The sequence below is a fragment of the Primulina eburnea genome, chromosome 11 (genome assembly GCF_022965805.1).
Source record: "Primulina eburnea isolate SZY01 chromosome 11, ASM2296580v1, whole genome shotgun sequence".
In the NCBI taxonomy this organism is placed as follows: Eukaryota; Viridiplantae; Streptophyta; class Magnoliopsida; order Lamiales; family Gesneriaceae; genus Primulina; species Primulina eburnea.
In genome coordinates, this window is record NC_133111.1 from 40,951,670 (window position 1) to 40,979,576 (window position 27,907).

The following is a 27,907-nucleotide window of genomic DNA, read 5'->3' on the forward strand; positions in this document are numbered from 1 at the left end:
TAAAACGCAATTTTTTCGAAGAATCGTACTCATCTCCATCGTGCCCCCTTAAATAATCAATATAACTTGACAAAAAAAAATATCAAAATTTTGATATGTTTCACATATTTATGATTTAAGGTCCCATGCAAGCTTGTTCTAGTCTTTGATGTTTCTTTCAGATGTAGCCAATATTTGTCAACATTTATGGTAATCGATGCTGTCACAAGTAACAATCAAGCATGTAGTGTAGCAACGTCAAATGATCCGAGCATGGGAGCTGATAAACTTGCACACAATTATTGAATAATCCATCAATTTCAACCCAATTCGTGACTCCTTGTTCTATCTTAACTAGCCTTATATTACATGGGACTACTCCAGCCAGCTGAGATTGATGTCGATTATTTTGTTTGAACTCACTTTAATGCTCTAGCTAGGTGTTAATTAATTATTTCCCATTTTCATTTCAACTTGCAAGAAAATTTCCAGGCTTTATCTTGCATTTAAGTATCAATCAAGTCGATACGGATTTGATGTATAATTCAGCATCTAACACATCATAGAGTAGGTTTCTTGTGAGACGATCTCACGAATCTTTATCTGTGAGATTGATCGATCCTATCGATATTCACAATAAAAATAATACTTTTAGCATAAAAAATAATATTTTTTCATGAATGACCCAAATAAGAGACTCGTCTCATAAAATACGACTCGTGGGGACCGTCTCACACAAGTTTTTGCCCACATCATAATACTATGAATCATATATACGGTAAAATATTATTACGAAATTTAATTTTCCGAACATTAATTACATATTTGTATTTTTATAATCAACTTGGTCATTGGAGAACTTATCTAGTACGAAGATTTTTTAACAACAATTTAGGTAATTGGTGAGAAAACTATGGTCATATGGCCACCAAAATCGAAGAAATGGCACGAACACTTGTCTTGTGGAGGAAAAGATTTGTACCAAAGAAGAGGAACACTAATGATCAACCAAATGATTAACATTTGATGATCATGTTGGCACATCCGAATCATCTTGATCATATAATTTCAAATTTCAAGTTAGTTGGAATCAAAATTATTTTTGTATGTAACTCTCTTTTTTTTGGTTTCAATAAAAGTAATAAATATATGTTTATTTTTGTTGCCACTAAGGAAACCATAGTACATGGCTTATTCCCACCATGTTCATGTGCCTCCTCAAAAGGAAAATTTAACAAAGTTGAGAGAAATTTATAGTGGGCCTACTGGCCCATACAGTCTTATTGAAGCGTAAAACTAGGAGTGTTTATTAGAGATATAAATGGGCTTTTTTATTATGTTATTCTATTATTCAAATGCGTAAGTTCACCAAATGGTGTAAACCCATTTAATTAGCGTAGCTTGGGCCAATTTTGGGTTTAACTTTGGGCTTAAGGCATGCACGGCCCAAATAGGACTTTCTTGTTATAGCCCACTTATCGAAAAGGAAGGCCCATTGATTATACTAACAATTAGCTTTTCACTACCGATAATAATAATAATAATAATAATAACAACGACAATAATAAATAATAATAATAAATATATATATATATATATATATATATAGCATTAAATATAATCTGACCTCTGGTCTCAAACTTAGACATGAGAGCATGATAAAGTCCATGCGCACGGGTAACTTTCATTTCGTAGATGGAAGTGTTTTCCCGGCCAGTTTCCGGCAGGTTGAACTCAATTTTAATTGTAATAAATTTGGGGTTCAGAAACTGAAATCCAGTTACAACAAACTTATTTTGCAAAATTAAGTTATAATGTGACTCAAGGTAGGAAAAATCCAATCAATCAGTGCGCGAGTAGACTCGACTCATTCTGGAGTCTGTACCCCTACTCTCCCCGTTCAATGTAACTCAATTTCGAACTGTTACAACTAAAGCCAGTTTACGTCAGTGGTTGAACACCCTTCCACCAAATCATGAAAGCTCAGCCTTCTTATGACCTCTTCCCCAGCGGCGTTGACGAGCCCTCCTCTTCCTTCCATCTATTTTTGCCTTGGCTTTCTCTTTCAAATCTCTTTCACCCCGTCTTTTATACATTTTGAACGTCACTTGTCTCTCTGCGGCCATTTCCCTTACTTTCTCTGTAATCTCAGCTGCAATTTGTCTGTTATACAGCTTCCTCAGACCTCGCATTAGCTTTGCAAATGTATCAGGCTGAGGCATCAAGCCGGCATCCATCATATCCAAACAGTAAAAGCAAGCGTCTTTCACATGACCATTCGAAAACAGAGCATGAATCCAAATCGTCCATGCATACACATTAAGCTCGCATACTCTACTTGTCATACAACTCCATACATCTTTAGCCATCTGAATCATCTCTGCTCTCAAAAGGGAATTCAACAGGCCCTTCAAAGTCCCGTACTGGGGAACGGCCAGAAGGCCTCTATTGACCATTTCTTTGAAGTAATCACAAGATTCAACTAAGCATCCTTGCTCAATGAGCCCATTAATCAAAATGACAAAGGTGTCAACTCCAGGGCTGAATCCATTTGTCTCTATTTCGTTCATAACTTTTATAGCTTGTTTAGTCTCCCCAAGCTTGCATGCCAATCTGATTATGATACCATAAATGATCAGGTCAGGCAAAACATCAATCTTCCGCATCTCCTCCAAAAGCTCCTGGCACTCCTCCAATTCTTGCTTTTTCTCATGAGCTAACATGATATGCATATAAGTTGTCTGATTTGGTGTATGCCCTTTCCGTATCATAGCATCTAAAAGCTCGTACCCTTTATCAATCTTGCCCCACTTACAAAAGCCACTTATCAAAGTTGTGTACACAATAATATCAGACTCACACCCAGCATTTTCCATATCCATAAACACTCTCATTGCCTCTACCATTTTTTCTCGAGCGCAAAGGGCCTGAATCACGATGGTATGTGAAGTTGCAGTTGGCTCACAACCACTACTCCTCATCTCTTGCAAAAGATGGAAAGCATCAACCATTTTCCCTGCCCCAGAATATCCTTGAAGCAAATTGTTATAAACTACTATATCAGGCTCAAAACCTGCTTCCCTCATTTTCACCAACACAGATTTTGCTTCCATCAGCTTTCCTTCTTTACACCAACCATACAACAGAGATGTAAAGTGCTTGATAGTTGGATTGAATCTAATCTTCATATCCTCAAACAGCAAAGCAGCTTCCTTTACACTGCCATTCTTACACAAGGCATCCAACAAGCACCCAAAAACATACTCATCAGGTTCATGCCCATACTTGGGCATCTCGTCCAACACTTCAATAGCCTTTTTCACCATTCTTGCAGAAGCAAATCTCCTCATTAGAACAACAAAAACATCTGGAGTCAGAAGCTGAGGATTTTCTTTCCTCATCTCCTCAATGAGAGCCCAGACAGCTCCAAATTGTCTCATTTTCCCTAAAACCTTAATGATTGATTTGTACACGTCGTAGCTATGCCTGTAACCTGGCTGCTTTGACGCCCACACAAAGAATCTGTATCCTAAATTCCCAGCATCACCACAGCGGTTAACAACCCTTTCAGTTAACCCAGCCCTGACCACTATACCAGATTCTTGCAATGCAAGCTCCAATTTCGGGACTCTAGAGTGAAATTTCCGTAATATTCTGTATACCTTTTCAACTTCAGCAGAATATTCATCATAGGGTGGTACCAGACTTTCCTTAGGTAATTCTATTTCATTCTTGAGGTGGATGAGACCAAAACCTTCTCTTGGTTCGTGTACTGCTTCGAAGATTCCATTTGGTATGGTTGGATGCTCGGGCTCAAGAGTTTGTGCGATATGTGATGCCACCTGGGGCGAACCCACGAATGAAGAGGCGGAAAAGAGAGAAAAATTCAACAGTTTATGATATTGAAAATAAAGAACAGATAATTTCTTCGAAGCGACTCTCTGCATTTCTATGGCAACAATAAAATTCTAGTATTGGCAACACCGGAGACTGCCAGCTTCGTCGTCTATTACATCATGGATCACCCGTTCAATAATTCAATTTCCTTCAACAAAAATTCCAATTCCAAAATATTAAAGGAGGCGAAATATCAATATGAAGTCTTTCTCCTCTAAATCTTTTCCCCAAATTTTCGTGCCTATATTGGCAAAACCCAAAAACCAATAAATCTCAATCCCAAACTCGGCAAAACAAAAACGATTAGAGATAAGAAATAAAAACAAGAAACGCAGTAGACTAGCACTACAGACCGATCAATTGCAGCAGTCGCTTCAGTTACTCGTGAGACGACTATTCTTTGGAGAGAGAAAAAGGGACGGAGCCAAAATCTGTCTTAGTTGCGCAATCTGCAATTTGCCTTGAGCCTTGCAAAATCTGAAAATCACCACAGAAGCAGAAGGATCATGAGGTGCGATTGTTAGCTTAATTTGACGAAAAATAATTCAGTAGGCCACCTGAGCGTAAGACGTAGATCTGTAGAACAAACAAAGTAATTTGCTGGACTGGGCAATAAACAGAAGCCGGCGATGGACATAATTCGCAAGGGGCGGTGCAGGACGGAGGCGGGGAACCAGTTGTATATGTTTCCGATTTTCACTTTAAATTGAGTAAAATTCTTTTTCACCGTAAGATTTAAAAAGTGATAATTTCCAAGTTATTTCAAACCTCCGGTGGTAGGCCTCTTGAAAAGTTAAATAAAGGGAAAGTTAAATGAAGGGGTCGAGATCTCCCTTTATTTAACTTTCTCATTATTTTTTTAAAATTTATTAATATATATTTTTTAAAGCAAATTCTAAGATAGACTTAATCACATCAGAATTTTCTTTTTAAAAAAAAAAGGATGTATAACTTTATCTACAAAAACAAAATAAAACAAAATGTAGTCAGAAACTAGAAACCGACAATCTTTGAAGATCAAACTCTAACTAGAAATATCATGTCTGAATCTTGTGATCATCGATAACTGAAAAATACATCAATGATATAAAAACCAATATCAACAAGGGTATTCTGATTTCTTGAAGTTCATCCCCATGTAAGTATAATTAGATTACAACCAACTGCAAGACATTTCACTTCAGCAAAAATTTGAAGAGCAAGCCAGCAATTTTAGCACCACCACTGCACAAACAACAACAGCAAAACACAAGCAGACAAAAAAGAGTGTAAAATACAAGAAATGAGCCGTTCAGTTTCTGGAAAATGAAACACGCAAACGTCCCATTCCCATCCCGAACATTCTTTATCTATGCTAGCGTCCTCTTTGCTAAAACCGTAGCTCAACTGAAACGAAAAATTAACGAAACAATACAAAATCAGGCTGCTACAGACAGTAGAATTTAGACAAAGTTTTGGTTTAGGAATGGTCACTCAAGGAGTTGGTGGTGGCATAATTCTGGAGTTCACTTCTTGATCGCCTTTAGTTGCTGCAATTACTCCTTGTGCAGGACAAATCTATATGGATATGACTTAAGCTTAGATGTTTACATAATGTCGTAAATACTTACATCCTTCGACATAAATTGATCTGGTTTAAATTTTTCGCTTACATTCACAGCAGTTAGCTTCCTGTACAGAAACTGTTAGAGTGCACACATACACTCAAGACAAAATGAAGAATCTTATTTCATCAAAGGAAAAAATTACATTTGAAGTTTCTGTACAAGTATTTATAGCTGGTCATTAGCTTTTCCTAACTACTGATAGTTAGGCTAACGGTCTAACTAAATGACAATTAAGTAAGTAAAGAGTTGACTGTGTTGACCACTAACATCCCCCCTCAAGCTTGAAGAAGGTTGAACATTCCAAGCTTGGAGAGTAGAAAATAATGTTGTTCTGCATTCAATGCCTTTGTAAAAATATCTGCAGGTTGACAATGAGTAGAAATATGAGAGGTGGTAATAAGCTTGGCTCGAATCTTCTCTCGAATAAAATGACAATCAATATCAATGTGTTTCGTCCGTTCATGGAACAAGGGATTAGCTGCGATGTGAAGGGCAGCTTGATTGTCACAATGCAGAACCGTAGGGTGAGCAAATTGTAAACCCATATCAGAAAAAATACCACGCAACCATACAATTTCACAAGCTGCAGTAGCCATGGAGCGATACTCGGCCTCGGCAGATGATCGCGAGACAGTGTTTTGTTTCTTCGTTTTCCAAGAAATGGGGGAAGAACCAAGGGAGATGAAGTAACCAGTGATGGATTTTCGACTCATTGGACAGGAGGCCCAATCGGAATCGCAATAAGCATGCAGCTGCAAGTCACAGGAAGCTGATAACAAAATGCCTGAACCAGGAGATTGTTTGATGTATGCAAGAACACGGTGAGCAGCATGCAAATGAGAAGCCTTAGGAGCCTGCATAAATTGACTCAAATGCTGTACCACATAACAAATATCAGGCCGGGTAATAGTAAGGTATATAAGCCTGCCAATCAATCTCTGATATACAGAAGGATCTGTGAACGGCAGATCAGGGACATCAGAATCAGAGGTAAAGGTTGCATCAAACTCGGCCGTGGTTAACTTTAAGTGTTGCTCCATGGGTGTGGCATATGGCTTGCAACCAGAAAGGCCAGCCTCAGAAATGAGTTCGAGAGTATACTTATGTTGATTCAGACACAAACCACGCTTAGATCGAGCTATCTCAATCCCCAAAAAGTATTTCAAAAAACCTAAATCACGAATATCAAAATGTACTTGAAGATAGGCTTTCAATTCAGAAATGGAAGAGAGATCACTCCCTGTGATAACAATATCATCCACATAAACCAAGAGAATAGTGATGTGCACATCATGTCGCTTCACAAACAAAGAATGATCATGGGCAGATTGAACAAAGCCATGCTGTAGGAGAATGGAGCAAAACTTAGCATTCCATTGTCGAGAAGCTTGCTTTAAACCATATAATGATTTCAGCAGCTTGCAAACATTGTTAGACTTAGGACGTGCAAAACCAGGAGGAACATTCATATAAATTTCTTCATTTAAATCACCTTGTAGGAAAGCATTGGAAACATCCATTTGAAAAAGAGGCCAGTTTCGGGCAGTAGCAAGAGACAACAAGCACCGAACTGTGACAATCTTAGCTACGGGTGAAAAGGTATCATGATAATCAACACCATATTCTTGAGTATATCCCTTAGCAACTAGCCGGGCTTTATACTTATTGACACTTCCATCCGCATTATGTTTGATCTTGTAGACCCAACGACAACCAATGGCTTTCTTATCCGGAGGAAGTGGTACGAGCACCCAAGTATTATTGGCTTCTAAGGCTGCAATTTCCACAGCCATGGCCTCACACCATTTAGGATCAGAGGAGGCTTCTTTGAATGTCTTTGGTTCAGAAACTTGAGATATAGAAGCAAGAAAGGATTGATATGTAGGTGAGAGATGATCATAAGTAAGGGAATGTGAAATAGGATAGGGAGTAGAAGTGGCAGAACAAACATAATCTCTGGTCCAAATTGGGGGACGTGACGGCCTAGATGAATGTCGGGAAGGAACAATCTGATTTGAAGATGGAGTAGCTGCAGATTGTGACTGGGAAGGAGAAGCTGGGGAAGAGTAACTCGGCAATGGAAGATGGTCCTCATCGAAATCACATAATGGGGGGTGAGGAAACAAGGGCAAGGCTGGTTGGCAGGAAGCAAATGGGAAGGTATCCTCATGAAAAACCACGTTACGAGACACAAAAAATTGCTTGGTGGTGAGATCAAGCAACATAAAACCTTTCTGATGAGGAGGAAAACCAAGAAAAACATAAGGTTTAGCCCTAACATCGAACTTGTCTATAGGCTTGGGATTAGAAGCATAGCATAGACACCCAAAGTCCTTAAGTTGAGTATAGGAGGGAACTTTGTTGAATAAAACTTCGAAAGGTGTTTTATTTGACAATAATGGAGTTGGAGTACGATTGATCAAAAAAGCTGCATGAAGCACACATTCTCCCCAATATATAGTAGGAAGTGAACTTTGAAACTTAAGAGCTCGCGCAACATTGAGAATGTGACGATGTTTACGCTCGACTAGCCCATTTTGTTGAGGTGTATATGGGCATGAACTTTGATGCACGATACCAAGGGACTGGAAAAGCATTTTACATTCATGGTTAAAGAAGTCAGATGCATTATCGGTTCGAATGGTCTGGATATTTTTCCGGAAATGCGTAGACACAAAGACAAAGAAGTGTTTGAGGATTTGAAGTGTATCTGATTTAGAATGCATCAAGAAGACCCAAGTGCATCGAGAAAAATCATCGACAATGGTAAGGAAAAAACGTGCACCATCATGAGTTGGTGTCCGATATGGACCCCAAATATCTATATGAATAAGATAAAACACATGAGGGGATATAGCACGATCACTGATTGGAAAGGAAGTGCGTGTTTGCTTTGACAGTGGACAAATGGAACAATGCTTGGTAAGATTCTTTGTTTGATAAAAGGCAGACAAGATAATCTTGACACGGACATGTGACCAAAACGTAGATGCCATATATCAATATCATTGTTAGCATAAGCAGAAACATTACATGTTGGTGAATAAGGGGACAACCCATTATTGTCAAAACAGGAAGAAGAAAAACATTGGTGTGATCTAACTATGTTCAAAGATGTTCTAACAAGATAGTATAATCCATGCTTGAGTTTACCAATCCCCGTGATCTTCCCAGTCAAGAGTTCCTGAAACACACAAAATGTGGGATAGAAAGTGACACAACAATTATTGTCTTTGGTAAATTGGGATATGGATAACAGGTTAAAATTGAAGTCAGGGACATGAAGGACATTTGACATAGTGCAAGAGGTGGATAAGTGCACTGAGGCACGAGATAAAATGGGCGCAGATATACCATTTGGGAGACGAACAGATCCAGTAGGTAGAGGACATGTTTGTGAATCTTGCAACCATTAGAAGTTCCTGTAATATGAGCATTCGCACCAGTGTCCAAAATCCAATCATTAGCTTCAGAAATAGACAACAAGCTAGTGATATTACCTGCCAAATTTGCTGTAACTTCATTGGACACAGGTGAAGCCACAAGCAATCGTAGAATCTGATCATATTGAGAAGGTGTAAACATGCCACCAGGGGAAGTCACTGGTCCAGATTCAGTAGAAGATGCCTGTGAAACTGATGAATTACTAACAGGAACCTTAGACGTGTGATGAGCTGACTTAGAGTTCTTCACTTGAGGAAACCTTTTATGCAGTTTGTGTCCCGGAGGATACCCAATCAAACGAAAACAATGACTGATAGTATGGCCTGGAGTGTTGCAATTATCACACTTGACATTGTCAAATCGTTTAGAACTTGAATAGAACGCTGTGGTGGGAGCATCAGCAATCGGATGTGAAGCAAGAGCATTGCGATGAGTTTCCTCTTGACAAGCAAGCGAATAAGCTTGATTCACCGAAGGAAGTGGATTCATCAAAAGTATTTGGCTGCGAATAGCACCATAACTCTCATTCAAACCCATAAGAAATTGAATTAAGCGTTGATGTTGATCATGCTTAACATATGCCTTCGATGTTGGACATGAACAGGTCGGTAAGATCACCAAAGAAGCATACTCATCCCACAGCTGCCGGAGTTTAGAGAAATAGACAGAGATTGTGGAAGAGCCTTGAGAAAAATGGACAATCTCTCGGTGAAGAGCATAGATCCGTGAACCACAAATTTTATCAAACCGCTCTTTGAGATCTGCCCAAACGCTTGAAGCATCGGTCGAATAAACCAATCCATAATAAATTTCTTTGGATACGGAGGATAAAAGCCAAGAGAGAACTACCGCATTGCATCTCTCCCATTGATACAGAGTTGGCGATTCCGCAGCTAGTCGTTTACAATCTCCGGTGACAAATCCGACTTTGTTCTTCGCGTGTAAAGCTAGCTTCATCGCACGGTACCAAACTCCATAATTCTCAGTGCCAATTAACGGATCAAGCACAAGAGAAACCCCTGGCGCATCGGAAGGATGCAAATATAGAGGATCGTTGAAGCTGAAAGTTGAAGTGTTTGACATCCTCGCATCAACAAGAACAAAAAACACCGATAATTTGCAGAAAACGAGAAAGCTGCTGATGAATCAATTTGCGGAAAAAAAACTCTGATACCATGTTAGAGTGCACACATACACTCAAGAGAAAATGAAGAATCTTATTTCATCAAAGGAAAAAATTACATTTGAAGTTTCTGTACAAGTATTTATAGCTGGTCATTAGCTTTTCCTAACTACTGATAGTTAGGCTAACGGTCTAACTAAATGACAATTAAGCAAGTAAAGAATTGACTGTGTTGACCACTAACAGAAACTGAAGGAAGAGTGATATTATTTACAGTAAAAGAAGAATAATTATTGCAAAGACGAATGACATTTTGGCAATGGCCAGATTATTAACTATTTCGGTGTCGGCTTTTGTGTATCACTTTATAGACAACAAAAGAAGAGAAGCCAACGGGTCTATATGCCCAAGATTGCTGAGGTAAATAAACTTCAGATATTATAACATCGGACTCCGAAGAAGGCGGGCATTACCTCAACTTGATGTTGCATTGATAGTATATAGTTGATGATTTCGTCAAGCATTACCGCTTTCCCCATGATCTGAAATGGAATGTGAAGCCAGTGATTAGTAATATACTCCAGAGGGAGGTAAACTTAGTTTGTCCCAAGCTCACCTTATCGCATCCTGGAACGAGGCCCTGAAGAAACTTCATTCGCTCGTTTATCCGCTCTCTTCTAATCTATAATACAAACATTTGCACACATTAACCGATGTTGGATACCGAGAATTCAAGAATTAGATTAAGTAGACATTGATTGAAGCTTACTCTTTCGGCAAGGTTGTGTCTGTTGACCGATTGGTCTCGTTTTAATCTGGTTTCGATGTGATCCTCCTCTGGGGTTTCTGTATTAGCTTTTGGATTTATAAGTCCATTCGGAGCATCAGCTTTGTGATCAAGCTGTTCTTTTTTCTCCATGATTTGTTTTTCATTTTTCTTTCGAGATTTTCCAGCATCCTGATCACGATTTGTACCAGATTCTATTAATATTTTGATTAATCATCTTAACAACACATTTCAATTCATCGAACAAAACAAATACTTGACAAAAAAAGGTGTACAGGAAAGAAAAAGAGTCATATTTCATTTGAATTTTCTGACCTTGGAGTCTGATAGTTCAGATTCACGCCACTGTTTTCCTTCTCTTTCGAGAGAACGAGCGCTCCAAGCTTTCCACAAAAGAACCCTTTTGAAATCCCTCACGAGTGTCGGATGCCATTTGATCAAAGAAGTTTTTCGGATTATGAACAGAATCACTAATCTTAGGCACATTTTCATTGCAAAAGGCACTAAATTCAATGGTCTCCATCTCCACTAGATGTTTGAAAAGGTCCTCCTCAGTAACAGATACTCGAGTTCCTTGAATATCGTCGAAAGAAAAACTATCAATCTGATCACAGGAGGCAAATGAAGTTATTCTAATAACATCCTCCGTTCGAGGTTCATTTCTTGAATCTGAACCCATTGCTATCCCAACTGTTTCTCTCGCAGCCCTTTTGAAGTTTTAAAGTGTTTTTCATTCAACTCTTGTTATCAAAATCAGAAAAGGAGTAAACGATATGATGCTAAATATTGCTAATCCAAAAAATTTCAAAAACCCATAAAAAGATGCTGAAACAGATTCAAGAATCTGTATTTTAAATGTTTTGACTGAATTTGGGAACATTCGATGCTATCTTATTGTCCACAACCATTCACATTTTGTCACGTGTCAATAGTTTTTTTGTTGCTTGAATCTAAATCATGAGTTGAAATTGGGATTGTCACATGTCATCTAAAGTGCCCTTAAAGCCAACATCGAATGAACCAGATGAAGGGAAGATTAATCTATTAGCTGTAAAAGAGAAACATTCTCCAGACAATGAGCATAGACAAACACCTTTTGCAGCTTTTTATATAGGCCATGGGGTAGGATAGGTGTATGCAAACAAAACAATATCTATGTGCAAATCTTATCTTCTAGCTGATTATTTCTTAAGCTTCTAAAACATAATCTTCTTGCGAAGATTTTAAATTGGTACAACTAGCCCATTAAATTCTCTCCAACTATGATTGAACCAGGTCCAAGATCTTGAGGGCTTCTCTAACGGCTGATTTTATCTTACATGTAGGGACAATATCACCATGATAGAATGAAGAGCTCAAATTTAGTCACATATATATGGAGTCCATTATTTTTTTTAAAAAATCACATGTGTGTGAATCTTGTCCATACAACTCATTTGGGGGCACTGCCCCATATGTCTACCCAACACCATTTTGGCGTTGGGTTTGGGCCTTCTTTTTTATTTTTTTAAAATTTTTTAATGTATTTTAATTCATATAAATATGTATTAAATATTTTTAATAATAATATTATATAATTGATGAGTAAAAATTAAATTGTGTTGATATAAAATATAATTAATAATAAAAATTAAAACACAAAAAAAAATTAATAATAATTATATTAGAAAATTTATAAAAATATTTCTAGTTTTTTTATTTTATTTTTGATATTTTAACTTTCGTAAATATATAATAGATAAAATATCATAAAAACCAATAGCAAAATTTTGAAATTAAAATTACAATACTCAATTGAAATACAAATACAAAGATAAAACATAATTAGAATACAAATTCGAAGATAATATATAATTGTAAATTACAAAGATAACAAAGATAACAAAGATAATTCGTATTATAAATATTAGAGTTAATATATATAAGAATCAAATAAATAAATTTAACTATTAATAAAAATAAAATTATAATTAATACTAATATTAACATTAATTATAATTATATTGTTAAATTTATAAATAAGTAGCAAACAAAAAGAATATTCTAGGAATACACTTTTTAGTATAATATTTGAAGTAAATGGGGTGGAGATGAATGTTATATTTAGTGCAGAAACTGCACTATTTTGATGCAGAAACTGCACCAAAATAGATTTATGGGTTGGAGATGGCCTAAACAGCAAAAATGTGTGCAGATAAAATTTGCCAAACTTTGAAAACATTCAGAATCTTTCTGGAGGATTGCACTAAAATAGATTTATGGGTTGAAGATGGTCTAAACAACGAAAATAAAATTTGCCAAACTTTGAAAACATTCAGAATCTTTCTAACCCAACTGGGCTCTAGATATTACTTCACACAAGGCTTTTTAACACCACTTATACACCAAATCCAACTTGTTGCGATGTTAATAAAATTTCAGTTTAGTTATTAAAATATATGTTTTTCTATAATTATTTGTCATTACAATTTTTTTTTTGTCGACATAGACCTTTGAGAGAGTGTTTAGCATAGCTTGTAAGTTTCAAAAAACATCTTATAAGTTGTCTTGAGCTTATAGACTCTCCTTATTTGTTTGGTAAATAAAGTGGTAAACCGCTTAAGACGTCAAAATAATTTGTTTGACAGATTATAAATGGTTTTAAAAAAAAGTTGAGATATCTCACATTTTTTCAAAGAGATCTATTTTTATATTTCACTTCTCAAAAATATCTTTATATATTTTCTTAAATATTCATTTTATCATCATTTCTTAAATCTCCACTTTATCACTTTATTTTTTTTATCAAATTTAAAATACAGTTTTGTTATATATTTTTATTAAGATATATATGGAAAACAAAAATATTAATATTTAATTGAGTAAATTATTAAATATAATTTTTTAGTCAAAATTTTATTTATACATATTAAAAATAAAATTAAATATTTTTTCTCAAAAAAAACATAAATAGATTTATTTATTTAAATATTAAAATTATATAACTCTTTTAAAACAAGACAACTTATGACAGTAATTTCGGAAAGAAAAAAACCATAAAAACTAAACCACTTCCATCCCCTAATATTTTTATACATGAAAAACATATATTCAATTCCTTCAATGTCGTCACATCATGTTATATCTGTCCACGCAGCCAAAAAAGGCACTCGAGGTCTCATCTGTGCCCCAGGGATCCAAGAATTTACGGTAGTCGTTTGAACCCGAAAATACTTAGATACCGGTTGGGTTATCGCAAAATCCGTTTGAGTGGTATTGAGAGGTAACACAAATTCCCATCTTCTGTTCCAGTGCATGGCTACTTTGGTAATGTCTTGCTACCAAGTTTGTGAAGGCAGATATCCCCTCACCGGCCCTTGTCGGAAGATGAGTACAGTTAAACCCTGGATGTTCATAACTCGAGAACAGTTCGCAGAACATGGCTGAATTCGATGGTGATATGAGGAACCCACCATGTTTTGTTGTGAATCGGATTTTTTCGTGCTCAAACACAACGGAAATTTTAAATTTTAAATTTTGACATTCAAAATTATTGTTTGAGCACTCGTATGGTTTTAATAAATATTCATAGTGTGTTTGAAACTTTTATCTTTAGTGAAATATTCACGTGTCTCCAGATATTTCGGGATTAGCGGAGATAGCTCTTGATGTATTCTCTACGAAATTTTTTTTGAAACTCATTTCTTCAATCCTTCTATCAAGCCCACGACTAGGTCAATTATTCATCTTCTAAATTTCATTAGATTTAGAAGGAATTTACGCTAAGATGGAAGAACGGGATGACGGCTCAAATCTTCGATTTATATGAAGTGGCCGAAAACAAGGAGAGTGGGAAGAGGCGATTTTTGAAATCCCTTGGCTTGGAAGTTGGAGTCTAGAGTTTTCGAAAATTACGAGTATAAAAATATCCATAACCCTATATAACCTAATACACATATATATATAAGTTTAGGGACGATTAATTAAACTAAATATTTAATAGGCTTAATCAATTAATTATTCTAGTCCAACTAGTTTAGTTAATTAATTAATCTTTTAAAGTCCAATTAAGAACCTTAATAATTTTTATGTTGGACTTGTACTCCTACAAATCCATTATACATACACTCATTATAATTAATTTAAATCCTTCATAAATTCACCATTTGAATTTAATATTTAAATTATAAATTCAACTCCTTGAATTTATTACCTACAAAATTATATAATCATAAAATAAATTCCTTGAATTTATTTCTCAATGTTTTCTAGAAATTCAACTCCTTGAATTTATTATCTCAATGTTTTATATAAATTCAACTCTTTGAATTTATTATCTCAATGGAGACAAAATAATTTAGTACTTGTGTGACTCTCAATGGTTCAGGGATACAGCTAGCCGTGGGTTCACAACTCTTCGTGATTCAGGACATAATCCTTTATACATGTTTATTCTAATTTGCCTCATTCTATGTATCAACAATTGGTCATGAGAATGTCAGAAATCATATTTCTGATTAAACTTATCAAATAATGATAAAAACGTCCGGTAGAATCGCCTCATGATTTCCTAGGTATCATTGATAGTGCCTGCAAGAACTAGTCGGTTATGATTAACGTACAGTACGGTCCATTCATCTCATATATCTCGATTGAATCTGCAACCATTGGTTCATCGAGGGTTGCATAAGAATTCGATAACTATGTGACACATCTTTGAGAATAAATAGTGGCATCGCATATACAATTGGAGAACTCCTTCTCTAATGTACATCTCATACTCTGGCCCGAGATTTCATGCACTATTATTTTATTAGATCACACATGATATCTACACTCGTAGGTGAGCGGTGAATTCTCGACTATAATGCAAAATTGTACTCAATCTCGCCACCTGACGATCATCCTGGAGTCGGTAAACGAGTCAAAGAACAGCCCTAGCATATAGAACCTCAGTGTTGTCCCGGGTCGTAAGACTAATGGTGTACAATCATGACCACGGACTTATCCTCTCGATGAATGATAACCACTTGGAAAGTCCTAGGGAGGACAGTTCGGTAACAATCATTATATGACTATCAATCTGCGTATTTGGGCATCTCTATGCTCTTACCAATAAACTTTGTACAAAATATTACATATGCTAGTCTCGAGCTCAAGCGACATTTATCCATGCTTTAGACGGCTGAATCGACTAAGAAAAAATTTAGATTATACAGTGTTTACAAATGAATTTCAACATCGAAGTACGATTTATTTGTATTAAAGTATAATCAAGGTCTTTATATATGTTGATAATATGTGTATACAAATAAAGAAATAATAAACCATAGATATTAAAGCATTGTATTAAAATAAAAATTGTTTATTACAACCGAGTCAATAAATTCTCTAAGCAACAATTGGTTTACAAGACATCTATTCTAAAAGTTTAGAGCAGAAAGAGAGAAACAAAACCAGTTGTTATTTTAAATCCTCACATTATTCTATTTTGTCCAAGAAAAGGGAAGATTCTTGTCAAAATTTGTTTTTTCCGGTGCAGGAGACTAGTCAATCATTGCAAACAAATAAACAAAATATAATAAAAATAATAAAGAAAATATATCAGAAAAACATATTCGTTTGTTTTGTAGCTGCAGACTTAAATAGAATGAAATTTAAACCAAAATCTAGCCGAAGGTATCTCCTGCTGAATCACTGAATTTATGGCCTCTCTAAATTCTGAAAAGCTCTCCACCGAGAACAGAACAAAAAGATTAGTGAGTTCCAGCAAGCAATACTACGCGTTCATTCTGCATTGCTTTGGAACTGTGCGTGTGATTTGTTAAAACCATCTTCTTTTTTCTTTAATTTCATGAAAAACGCAGTGCATTATATTTGTCTGGAGCGCGTCTTATTCTAAATTCGAATACGTAATGAACAGGTCCTTATTTCCCAATTATATAATAGTGGCTGACAGAATAAAACCCAGTAAATTTTCAAGACTTCTTTCCCTCCCCTCATTCTTGAATTTATTGAGGCCTGGGAAAGATGGCTGCCATTAATACCATGCTATATAGCAATCAATTCCCCTGTGTTCTTATGTGGGGCATAATTTTTAAATTTAGTTTTATAAGGATTTTGGCACGGGAAATTAATTTTTTACACGTCAAACTTGCTTGTTTTTTTTGTTTTTATCATATTTTCTGTCAATTTACTATTTTATTTTATTAATTTGTATTTTTTTCAAATAGTTTTTTTCATCAAAATATTGACATGTTAACAATGTTTGGCGTTATATTAACAATACTCGATGTTATTTCATCGTTTTCTACGATACATCTTCCTAGGGGTGGGCACTTCTCGGGTTTTTCGGGTTTTGAGTAGTTCGGATCGGGTACTCGATTTTTTCAGATAGCATTTTCGTTACCCGAATCCGATCTGATTCTGGACACTACCCGCCTTTTCGAGTACCCGATAAGGTCGGGTTCGGATTTTTTTTATTTGACAAAATAACATTTTTTTCAGGGACTGCTGCTCACAATCACCGACCCTCGTTTCACGTAGAGGTCAATAATTGCGGTGCTTTGAAATGAGAAACGTATAAGTACAACTTTGGAAAAGAATGTAATAATTGATTAGCCGTGGTGCAATATTTTTCAATTTATTAAATTGGACCAGTCCAATTATAAGCCCATATATATATTATTTTTAAAAAACAATCGGGTACCCGAGGATAGCAACTCTATATCCGAACCGGATTCGAGTAGTTTCCGAACCCGACTAGTTACCCGATTTTACCCGAAAACACCCAATTGGGTAGGGGTGGGCAACGGTCGGTTTGGTCCGGTTTTACTCTACAATGGTTTGGTTTTTTGGTTTCCGGTTTTGAATATCTCTAGGCCAAAACCGAACCATTTTATTACGGTTCGGTTCGGTTTTTTTCTAATACGGTTCGGTTTATATGGCCGGTTATATACGGTTAGCTAAAATTTTTTGCGAAATAAAATTATACGTCACTTTATGCCTTTAAAATCTAAATTATTATATTTTTCAAACATTTAATTTTTAGGACTTAATTTTTTATATAAAAAATTTAAAAAATATATACATAAAAGAAAAGAAAACATCGACTGGTGAGTGGTGAGAAACAAGAAAAAACGATCGGATTGAAAATCGAGGGTTAATAATACTAAGGCCATCTCCAATCATGGCACCACAATGGTGTGGCACCATTGTGGTGCCATGAAATTTTACTCGCAGGATTGGAGCCACGCCAAAACCTGCACCACATTGCTGCGCCACATTTTTTTTAGTTTTTTTTTTATTTTTTTTTGTTTTTAATTTGATTAATTTTATATTAATGTTTAATATTTAATTAATTAATATTTTTTTGAAATTATAAATTTTTTGTAATTTTAATTATAAAATTGTTAATATTTTGATTAGAAATTAATTATGTGTAAAAATTAAAAATAAAAAAACACAAATTAAATTAATAATGCGTTAAAATGGTACAAATTACGAAAAAAAACAACAATAATTCGAATATTTAATATTGTATTTTTGTTGTATTATTAATTTAATATCAAATAAACGTGTTTTTTTCAATGATATTTTGATTTTATTAAAATATAGTTTGTATTAAATAATTGTACGTAAATCAAATAATTATTTCGTTAATATGAAATAATTAACTCACATTTTAATATATAAATTAAAATATTTAAATATATAAATTTTAATATATAAATTATAATATTTAATTATCATTAAATTATCAAGTTACAAATAATTAACATAAAACAGAAAGATTAATATTGAAAAAAAAAAGAATATTCTTGGAATATTCTATTGTAGTGTAAAATGTAGTGCAATGTGGTTGGAGATGATTTTAGTGTAACACCAATGTAGTGCAGAATGTAGTGCAGAAGGTAGTGCAGTGGATTGGAGATGGCCTAAGGCCATCTCCAATCATGGCACCACAATGGTGTGGCACCATTGTGGTGCCATGAAATTTCACTCCAATCCAGCACCAAAGCTGGCGCTGGATTGGAGCAGCTCCACAAATTGCTGTGCCGCAATTTTTTTTATTTTTTTTAAAATTTGATTAATTTAATTTAATTGTTTAATATTTAATTAATTAATATTTTTTGAAATTTTAATTATAAAATTTTTAATATTCTGATTAGAAATTAATTAAGTGTAAAAACAAAAAATAAAAAACACACAGATTAAATTAATAATGCGTTAAAATGATACAAATTACCAACAAAAAACAACAAAAATTACGATTGGAGATGGTTGGAGATGATTTTAGTATTGAAAAAAAAAAGAATATTCTTGGAATATTCTATTGTAGTGTAAAATGTAGTGCAATGTGGTTGGAGATGATTTTAGTGTAACACCAATGTAGTGCAGTGGATTGGAGATGGCCTAATGTGGGGACCCGGACACTAATCATCTTCTTAATCATCTTCGGGGCTTAATTATCAATTAAGATAAACAGGGTATAAAAATTTTTCTTTTAAAATGCGGAAGGTAATGGAATCAATCTATTATACAAACTAGTATAATAATACAAATCTTGTATAACATGCCTCTAATTTAAAATTAGGTTCAACTACTACATTCAAGTAATAAAACCTATCTACATCCAAGTCCGTGATCACCACTCTAATCTCGATCTCTCCTCATCTTCTGGACCCTGATCCTGCCCCACCTGTTGTCATGCACACATACAAAACAAGACAACAGCCGGATAACTCCGGTGAGAATAAATCTCAGTATAAGACATGGTAAGCATGTATATACACAAAGTAAATCATGAGACGTTCTATCATGAATAAAATTAAATATAATAGATTTCATAATCTATGAAATCAAATCAAAATAAGCATGCAGCTCCAATCAGGTAAACATGCAATTCAAATCACATCATATAAACATGCTATCATACTGAAAGCAATAAACGTGGGTTTCATAGTCTATGAAACCACATCTCTAAACACATGCAGTTCTAGTCAAATCATGTCTAGACTCGACTCAACTATAACTCTAGGGATCCCGTTGTGAATAAGACGTCAATGGCTGTCACCTACCCTCCCACTCGGGGTGACTGTACGTCTTATTCCTAGACTTCGGTCTGAGCTGTATCAACGGCTGCAGTAGGAGTCAGAGCTGCTCCTAAGCTGAGATACACCGAACATCTAGCAGTTTGACTGATCTGTCAAGACTCCCTAACTTAAATGCAATGCATATAAATCTATAAACAAAACAGTAACATATCAGCATATAACCAAAGTATATTCATATCAGAATATAACAATAATCTAGTATGTGATTTTATTGGGAAACTCAAAAAGGATCTTATTTGAGTTATGTCTTCCCGAATATCACATGAATTATACCTTTGTCGTCCCTGTCTGACGAAGACGATGACCTGTATTCAACTCTGTCCATATCCAATCTGAAAAGACAATATCGAATACATAGTATCAATGAATAACTCAATTCACAATCTGTTCTGATCAATACTCAACTCAGTACATAATCTGATCAATATCTGAACAAGATACAATTCAATTCATGTCATCGATATCACAATACGATCTGAATCAATACTGAATCTGATCAATCTAAATCAACTGATGTTTCGACGGCATAATAATACAATCTGAATAACCCCGTCAATCTGAACATCACAGATATCATATCTAATTCATACTCAGAAAACACAGAAATTCATAACACATACATATGGTATAATTTCTTCGATATGACTTCACATATCTACTGAATAATCTATCCAGAACATATAAGAATAGTCATCTTTCTATTCTTGCATTAAGACCAATACAATTCTAGTGTTCAATCTCAATCAATATCTTCTGAAATTCATAACAATTGTATAATCAGTCTGTTCTTTAATCTGACTTCGATTATACAATACCTACGGTAGTAGAAACACCATATCTGAATCATGTTCAATTATAACAACATCATATTCTCAAATCATCTCAAAACGTAATGAAACTTACGTCCTTGTGTAGCTCGTAGCGAGAGGATCACGATACTGTGTTCGGATTTAAATTCTGATACACGGATTCCTCAAAATCACAATTTATAACAATTGGGAACTTTTAAGGAAAAGGAGAGAGGAACTCACGATTGTCTTCCTTGGAAATGCTAAAGAAGATGAGAATATATATCTCAAGCAAGCATGATATGCCAAGTGTCCCACTCAACTTTCCATATTTGCACTTTAGTCCCTCAACTTTTCACTATTTGCAAATCAGCCCCCCAATAATTACGAAATTGCCATCAAATTTATTTTCTTTTCGGGATCTCATAAAATTGATAACATCTCATAATCTTGTCTTATCCATTCTATAATTCTTGGGCATTACACCTAAGTTCTTCAATCTTAGGCCCATTGTACATAAAAAGTCATGTACTTAATAATAATATGACACATTATACATAAAAATCTTATACTTAACAATAATATGACCGGTTCGGTTTTTCGGTTTTTTCGGAGATTAAAACCGAAACCGAACCGAAAACCGAATTTCAGAAATTTGAAAACCATAACCGACCGAAAAACCGATAAAACCGAACCATTTAAACCGAATTATTCGGTTCGGTCGGTTTTTCCGGTTTTTCTGGTTTTATGCCCACCCCTACAATCAGGTTCGGGTCGAGTGGAACAAAAAAAAAGCCGATCTGATTGCCCACCCCTACATCTTCCTAATAGAGTATTATTTAAAAAAAAAAAACAAAAACAAATTTAATTAACTAAAATTGTGAACTTTATAACAAGAACACAAAAATAAAAAACTTTAAATCTACTAATTTGTATTTTTGGCACGGGATGTTTTTACTTTTGTTCTTTGTCCTATTGTCTATCGAGATACTATTTTAATCTATTATTTTGTATTTTTTTAATTAATTTTTCATTAAAAGTGTTGATATATCATAAAATATTATCAATTTTCGATATTATGTCAGTCATTTTTCTATGACACATTTTTTGAAAAAAATAATATTTTTTTTTAGAAATAACCAATTTAATAGAATAAAATCATAATTTTCTTGAAAAAAAGAACCAAAAAAATAGAAAGAAACTTTCAAGTTACCGAACAAAAAAATTAATTTTATTGATTTTGATGTGTACGTGTTGAATTTTTCGATATTTATTTGACTTCTGTTTTATTAGAAATTGGAATTTGAAATACCACTCCAACTTTATCACACTCCAGAAATTCTCGTATATATATATATATATATATATATATATATATATATATATATATATATATATATATTGACCTAGATTAACGTGACCTACATGAGATGCACCCTATTAGTATTCGATTCGACTCGACTCGACTTATGAACTAGTAGGCCATAACTATGAGCTTAAATTCAATCTATAATTTAACATGAGTAATTCTATTAAAACTAACCCTCATAGGTCAATCTATGCTAAACCATATTAGAAAAATGAAATTGACTTCATTGAAGAAAAAAACGGAGCTCAAGCTCTGAACTGAAGAATACAAACTGAACTTATATATTGAGAACAAAACAAAACAAGAGAAGCTATTTATACTGTATGTGTGGAAAGACAAGTCAAGCTAATAAAACTAATAAAAGTCTACTTCTAACACTCCCCCTCAAGATGTGAGTGAATGTTGTGTACTCCCATCTTGACTAGAAGCTCTTTAAGACGTGAGCAAAACAAAGACTTTGTGAACAAGTCTGCCAGCTGTGATTCTGAAGAAACATGCATCAATTTGATGGCTCCTGTCATCACTTGCTCACGTACAATGTGACAATCAATGTCAATGTGCTTGGTGCGTTCATGAAAGACCGGATTGGAACCAATGTGTATGGCAGCTTGACTATCACAAAACAGTACTGATGGTTCATCAACTTTAACCTGCAGATCTTTGAGCAATGTTCTAAGCCACATAACTTCACAAGTTGCTGCTGCCATAGCCCTATATTCGGCCTCAGCAGAAGACCTGGAGACTGTTTGTTGCTTCTTTGACCTCCAAGACACCATAGACTCACCAAGAAATACACAAAAACCCGTGACTGATCGTCTCGTGTCAATACAAGAACCCCAATCTGCATCTGAGAAGAATTTAAGCTTTAAATCAGAAGCATTTTTATATACCAAGCCTTGTCCAATGGTTCCTTTTATATATCTCAAAACATTCAAAGCTGCTTCCATGTGAGACATGCATGGTTTAGAAACATACTGACTTAGCTTGTTCACTACATAAGTCAAGTCAGGGTGGGTGATTGTGAGATATAACAGACGTCCAATCAATCGTCTATATGCAGTAGGATTGGAAACCAACTCCCCATCATCAAGAGAAAGTTTAGTGTTGGCATCCATAGGCGTAGACCTCGGCTTGCAGCCAAGAAGACCAGATTCTGTAAGAAGTTTTAAGGCATAATTTCGTTGACAAATCGAAATACCATACTGTGATCTAGCCACTTCTATACCTAAGAAATATTTCAACTCGCCCAAGTCCTTCAACCGAAACTTGCTGTCAAGATGTATCTTTAAATCATTTGCCTCATTTTCAGAGTTGGTGGCAATAACAATGTCGTCAACATAAACCAATAAAGCAACAAAAACACTACCTCTTGTCCGTAGAAACAAAGAGTTATCAGCATGAGACTTAGAGAAACCTATGTCTAACAATGCGGCAGAAAATTTTGCAAACCATTGACGAGAAGCTTGTTTTAAGCCATAAATGGATTTATGTAGTTTACACGCCGCATTTGGAGGCAACCTTGGAGCATTGCTTTGTTGGAAACGATCGCGCAAATCAACCCAGACCTCATGGCAAGTTGACATGTACATTAAGCTATCAGCAATTTCTCGAACAACAGCATTTAAAATCCAAGAGGTTACCATGCTGTTACATCGATTCCAAGCTCCGTATAGCAAATCATCAGGAGAAGGACGAGCTATAGAATTATCCACAAAACCTAATTTGTTCTTAGCAGTCAACGCCATGACAATAGCTCTGCTCCAGGTGTTGTAATTGGAGCCTGAAAGCGGATGAGAAACTAGAACAAGTCCTGGATGATCACCATTCTGCAGGAAATAAGGATTGCTTGAATCTTCAGCAAAAATGCGATTGACGGAAGCGGAATTGGCATTGTTGTTGATCGCTTGACCACCCCCTTTCACCATCGTCAAAAATTGAACGAATCGAGAAGAGAAGCAGATGATGCAAAAGCGAGCTGAAGATTAAAGGAAAAAAAGAGCGATCGAAAAAAAAATCGATCGAAACTTTTGGTTATTGCTCTGATACCATATTAGAAAAATGAAATTGACTTCATTGAAGAAAAAAACGGAGCTCAAGCTCTGAACTGAAGAATACAAACTGAACTTATATATTGAGAACAAAACAAAACAAGAGAAGCTATTTATACTGTATGTGTGGAAAGACAAGTCAAGCTAATAAAACTAATAAAAGTCTACTTCTAACAAACCACAATATATTATAAAATAAGACAATCATTTAAATTTAAAATAAAAACATGTTGAGTCTATCATAGAGCTCGATTATGAAAATTAAACTTCTAAATAACTGACTGTAACATACCGTATTTTTAAACTATTTAAAATTTACGGAAAAATAAAAATTTCTTAGGAGGACTTATGAGAAATGAATTTGGAGATTGGATCATAGGTTTCATCCATATCATTGGCAATTGTACAAGCGAGGAAGCAGAACTATGTGCTGTGTACAAAGGACTTGAAATAGCTTGGGAATTAGGACACAAAAAGTTAGTGCTACAATGTGATTAAGAGATAGTCGTGAAATGGATACAAATCGCAGTGACACCATGTTCGTGATCGTTCAACTTAGTATCAATATGCAAGAACCTACTTGCTAAAGAATGGGAAGTTAAAATACATCATATCTACAGAGAGGAGAATAGAGCAGCAGACTTCTTGGCATCGGCATATCTTGAACATGACAGAGGCTTGAGCATTATCGAGGATCCTCCGACAAGATTGAAGGAGATTATGGAAGAAGACAGTCTAGGATCGAGTATACGCCCGAGAGTGATAATAAAATAGATACATTATAATTGATGTCTTCACCCGGTAGATAAAAAAAAATCACTAAAAAAACCCATTATGTGATCACAATTCACAGCACAAAATATCGTAATTTATTTTAACTTTTTATTGATTTAATCCGGAAGTCCAAGATTACAATATAAATAAATACAGGGTTGGCCAACTTTCCAAAATTAAGATTCATAGATAAATAATTCAGGGTAGAAGACAAATTATATTACTTGTCAATTCACAATAAATTAAGTAGCTAGCATGAGCACGTACTGCCTCCTATTAACATTACGAGTAGGTCTCATGTGAGACCGTCTCACGGATCTTAATCCGTGAGATGGGTCAACCCTACCTATATTCACAATAAAAAGTAATACTTTTAGCATAAAAAGTAATACTTTTTCATTGATAACCCAAATAAGAGATCCGTCTCACAAATATAACCCGTGAGACCGTCTCACACAAGTTTTTGCCTAACATTACACAGTTTAGCTAAGCAAATTGCTGTAGGCACCACCAGCAGCAGAAGTGGACAAGGGTAAGCAATGCCGTCTGGAACAAAACTTGACAGAAAAAGTCTTAGCTACAACGGTTATATAATCTTCGTTGCAGGTCCAATGGTCCAAATGTGCGAGGTTTATGTTTGACCCTACAAAAAATATTCATTATTGGATCCATTTTGAGAATAATAACCTCAAATTTATTTTATTTTGAATTATTTTTAAAATATTTTTTTATTTTTAACTTAATAATAATATTAAAAAAAAAAACCCCTTCAGATTTGAGGTATAAAATATTGTACACAAATTTTGAAAGATATAGATTTTACTCGAGACTCGATTGTAACAAAACTCGCAAACCTTCCCCCTAACTACAAAAATTTAAATAAACCACTTTAATGGCCAATCTCTAGGTCAGTTGGAGAAAGAATGAATTGTACAGTAATGTTTTAAAATTTAGCCTAAATAATTAAATAAGGAGATTCAATTAACACTGAGATCGAGAAGGTTGGTAAATTATCTTTCTGCTGTATAATTGGAGGATCATCTTTATTAGGACAAAACATGACCTTATGAATTTTCATTTTTGGAATTCAAATTTCCGCATTTGATTAAATCTCCCAATTAATTAGTTGAATCCATTAGACAACTTAAATCTTGGAAGGGAAGATTTGTCTTTTTTAATGAGAGCATTGTAGATTGGACTTCAACAAAGACTTATACTCGGCCCAGCGAATGAGAAAGGATTTAAACCGGCCCGAAGATATTAATGCATTTATCTTGAATCGAATAATACAATATTCACTCAATTAAAGCCATCCATCCATCCAATCGGGATAGATTCATTGGATCGTCCAATCTGCCTAGAAATCGCTCTGACCTATTCGTATAATTGCTCCCTTCCCTACTCAAACGGTCCTTTCTTTCTCACTTTCGAAAATCAACGAATCAAATAGATCATGAGTTTATACGTCGAATTCTATATTATCATAGAAACATTTTGTTTTTGGATATGATATGATTCCTCGAGTCTTTAAAAAAGTTGTACTTGTCCGAATTGCTATCTTGTTAATGAAATATGATTTCATGCTCGAAAAAAAAAAAATCAGCACAATAAATTATGCCAAATTTGATTCAACCAAGTAGCATGCAAATTTTAAAATTTTAGGACTCAAGAGGTATAACACTTTAATATTAAGAACAACAACAATAAAGAGTCTTGAATTTGATGAAAAATATTTTTCATAGTGGAAATTTCAATATATTAATATTCATTTTTTTCTAATTGTATCTATGTGATTGTATAATACAAGATTATGACTAGGTTTTTTGTAAAACAGTCTCACGAATTTATATTTGTGAGATGGGTCAACCTTATGAATATTCACAATAAAAAATAATATTCTTAGCATAAAAAATAATACTTTTTCATAGATGACCCAAATAAGAGACTCGTCTCACAAAATACGACTCATGAGATCGTTTCACACAAGTTTTTGCCTAATAGTATTATATACTAACTAAATGAAGTCAATAAGTAATTTTAAGTTTTCCTAAAACACTATTCATTTTATAACAATCCATTCTCACCAAAAATACTCAACAAAAAATTAGAACTCTCAAATCTGATTCCCTCTCAAAACAATCGGTACCCCCATTATCTCCTGAAAAACTAAATCAAATATTTGAGAAAATTATTTTTTATATATAAAAATTATTGCTAAACTAATTATTTAAAAAATAAATCTGGTTTAAAAAATATATTGTACGTTTTTATGTAACATATACTATTAAAAATATTATACAACTTTAAACAAACGCATTGCGTGTACGATTATGATAGTAAGTCTATAAAGTAATTATATTTGCAATTAGAAGTTCTCCAGACATCTTACCAAAATATCATATACCTACGAGATTTTGAGAAGTAGTCACCTGATAGCTTATTTTTAGGGTAAAAATAATAGGGAGTATGAAGAATTAAAAATTTGGGCTAAACAGTAATTATTGGTGAAACTAATTAATAATTAGTCCCACCAAGGTAGTCACGTGGTAGCATATTAATTATGGTATCTTGTTGGCTGTCATAGATCTTTGTTCTTATTTTGACCAAATTAAATGGTTTGGGATCATACAAGTATGTACTAATCGAACATGGTAACTTGTTGGGGTTTTTAGGTATCCAATCATGGCAGTCTCACGTGTTATATTTTGTGAGACAGATATTATATCTTATGAAAAAATATTATTTTTTATGCTAAAAGTATTATTTTTATTGTAAATATCGCTAAGGTTGACTCGTCTCACAGATAAAGATTCGTGAGACCATCTCACAATAGACCTATTCACCCACTAATTTAGTTTTGAAAAAGGTACATACATCTTTACATCAACATTATACACAAGAAATTGTGTGTGTAAAATATTATATAATCATATATATTAAAATTAATCGAGAAATGTAATAATTTATAGATAGGATTTTTTTTCTTAATAATTGAA

The 27,907-nt window shown here is 34.4% G+C and overlaps 2 protein-coding genes across 4 annotated transcripts; both read right to left on the reverse strand.

Moving 5' to 3' along the window:
* Positions 1 to 1,665: 1,665 nt before the first annotated feature.
* Positions 1,666 to 4,668, reverse strand: LOC140806105 (putative pentatricopeptide repeat-containing protein At5g65820). 3 transcript variants are annotated; one of them, XM_073162586.1, is made up of 3 exons: positions 4,434 to 4,668; positions 4,230 to 4,353; positions 1,666 to 3,928 (listed from the first exon to the last, which is right to left on the reverse strand). In XM_073162586.1, exon 3 carries the CDS (start codon positions 3,924 to 3,926, stop codon positions 1,953 to 1,955), a length of 1,974 nt encoding a protein of 657 aa, XP_073018687.1. In that variant the 5' UTR covers positions 3,927 to 3,928; positions 4,230 to 4,353; positions 4,434 to 4,668; the 3' UTR covers positions 1,666 to 1,952. The 3 variants fall into 3 exon arrangements, with proteins under 3 accessions (XP_073018687.1, XP_073018686.1, XP_073018684.1); XM_073162585.1 differs by having other exon boundaries at positions 1,667 to 4,024; XM_073162583.1 differs by having other exon boundaries at positions 1,667 to 4,117.
* A 188-nt stretch (positions 4,669 to 4,856) lies between these two features.
* LOC140806106 (transcription factor bHLH62-like) lies at positions 4,857 to 11,704 on the reverse strand. The gene is made up of 7 exons (XM_073162587.1): positions 11,153 to 11,704; positions 10,820 to 11,008; positions 10,667 to 10,732; positions 10,524 to 10,592; positions 5,487 to 5,558; positions 5,350 to 5,433; positions 4,857 to 5,262 (listed from the first exon to the last, which is right to left on the reverse strand). Exons 1-6 carry the CDS (start codon positions 11,327 to 11,329, stop codon positions 5,350 to 5,352), a joined length of 657 nt encoding a protein of 218 aa, XP_073018688.1. The 5' UTR covers positions 11,330 to 11,704; the 3' UTR covers positions 4,857 to 5,262.
* Between the last annotated feature and the right edge of the window lie 16,203 nt (positions 11,705 to 27,907).